The sequence below is a fragment of the Pterocles gutturalis genome, unplaced genomic scaffold (assembly GCF_000699245.1).
Source record: "Pterocles gutturalis isolate BGI_N339 unplaced genomic scaffold, ASM69924v1 scaffold2284, whole genome shotgun sequence".
Classification (NCBI taxonomy): Eukaryota; Metazoa; Chordata; class Aves; order Pterocliformes; family Pteroclidae; genus Pterocles; species Pterocles gutturalis.
In genome coordinates, this window is record NW_010130279.1 from 4595 (window position 1) to 5475 (window position 881).

Below are 881 nucleotides of genomic sequence, written 5' to 3' on the forward strand. Positions count from 1 at the left end.
CTGCCTGGGGAGGGACAGCCCCACCAGCCCGTTGAACCCGAGGCAGGAGGGGGGCTCCGAGGGGAGGCACCAACCTGGGGTTTACTTGAACGTGTGGCTCTCAGCTCCTCCCCGGCCAAACCCTGGAAGAGAGCCAGAGCAGGGTCAGCATCGCCACGGGACAGCGAGCGCATGGAGGGATGCACCAAGACCCCCGTCCCCTCCCTTCCACAACCCCAGCCGCAGTGACCCTACCTTTGGGGCCGAACAAGGCAGCATAGCAGGGGTGGTTGCAGTATGGCTTGCCGTCGTGCTGCAGGGAGAGAGAACGTACATGAACCCCAACTGCCCTCCAGCTCCATCTCTGCCCATCCCGCCCCTCCTGCAGCCCCTCGCTGCAGGGGACAGGGACTTCCTGGGCCGCGCACCCCACCTCTGCATGGCCTCCAGACGTCAGGGTCTTGTTACACTTCTCACATCTCAAGCAGGGCCGGTGCCAGTCCTTCCCCAGAGAAGTCACCTTCTCGGCTGCCGTGGAAAGGAGATGGGTTAGCTGGGGCACTGGACAGGCACAATGAGTTGGTTCTGGCATCAACGCCAGGGAGGACATTTTGGGGCATTTTCTCAAGTCTATTTGTCCAGGACAGAGGGCACCACATTTCAAACCCAAGTGCTCGCTGTGTACACACATTGCCGTGCAAATCCAGGCACCGGGACCCAAACCAGCAGTGCCCTGCCCTGGGTGAACATCGCAGCATCCGTGCGGATGGGCTGACTTCTATCCATCTGCCAAAGATCTGGGGGCCTCCTCCCTTCCAGCATCAGCCTGCAAGGGGATGAATTTCTCCCCAGCCAGCTGCAGCCCAAGGGGTGGCAGGGGCACAGGGGGGATGCTGGCGAGT

General features: G+C 62.0%; 1 protein-coding gene across 1 annotated transcript; it reads right to left on the bottom strand.

Annotated features, from left to right (window-relative positions):
- Positions 1-81: 81 nt before the first annotated feature.
- On the bottom strand, positions 82-507 carry CRIP1 (cysteine-rich protein 1 (intestinal); the record flags this gene model as incomplete). The annotated part of the gene is made up of 3 exons (XM_010080151.1): positions 82-122; positions 235-292; positions 413-507. Coding segments are annotated over 3 exons (194 nt in total), but the record flags the coding sequence as incomplete, so codon positions are not given.
- Between the last annotated feature and the right edge of the window lie 374 nt (positions 508-881).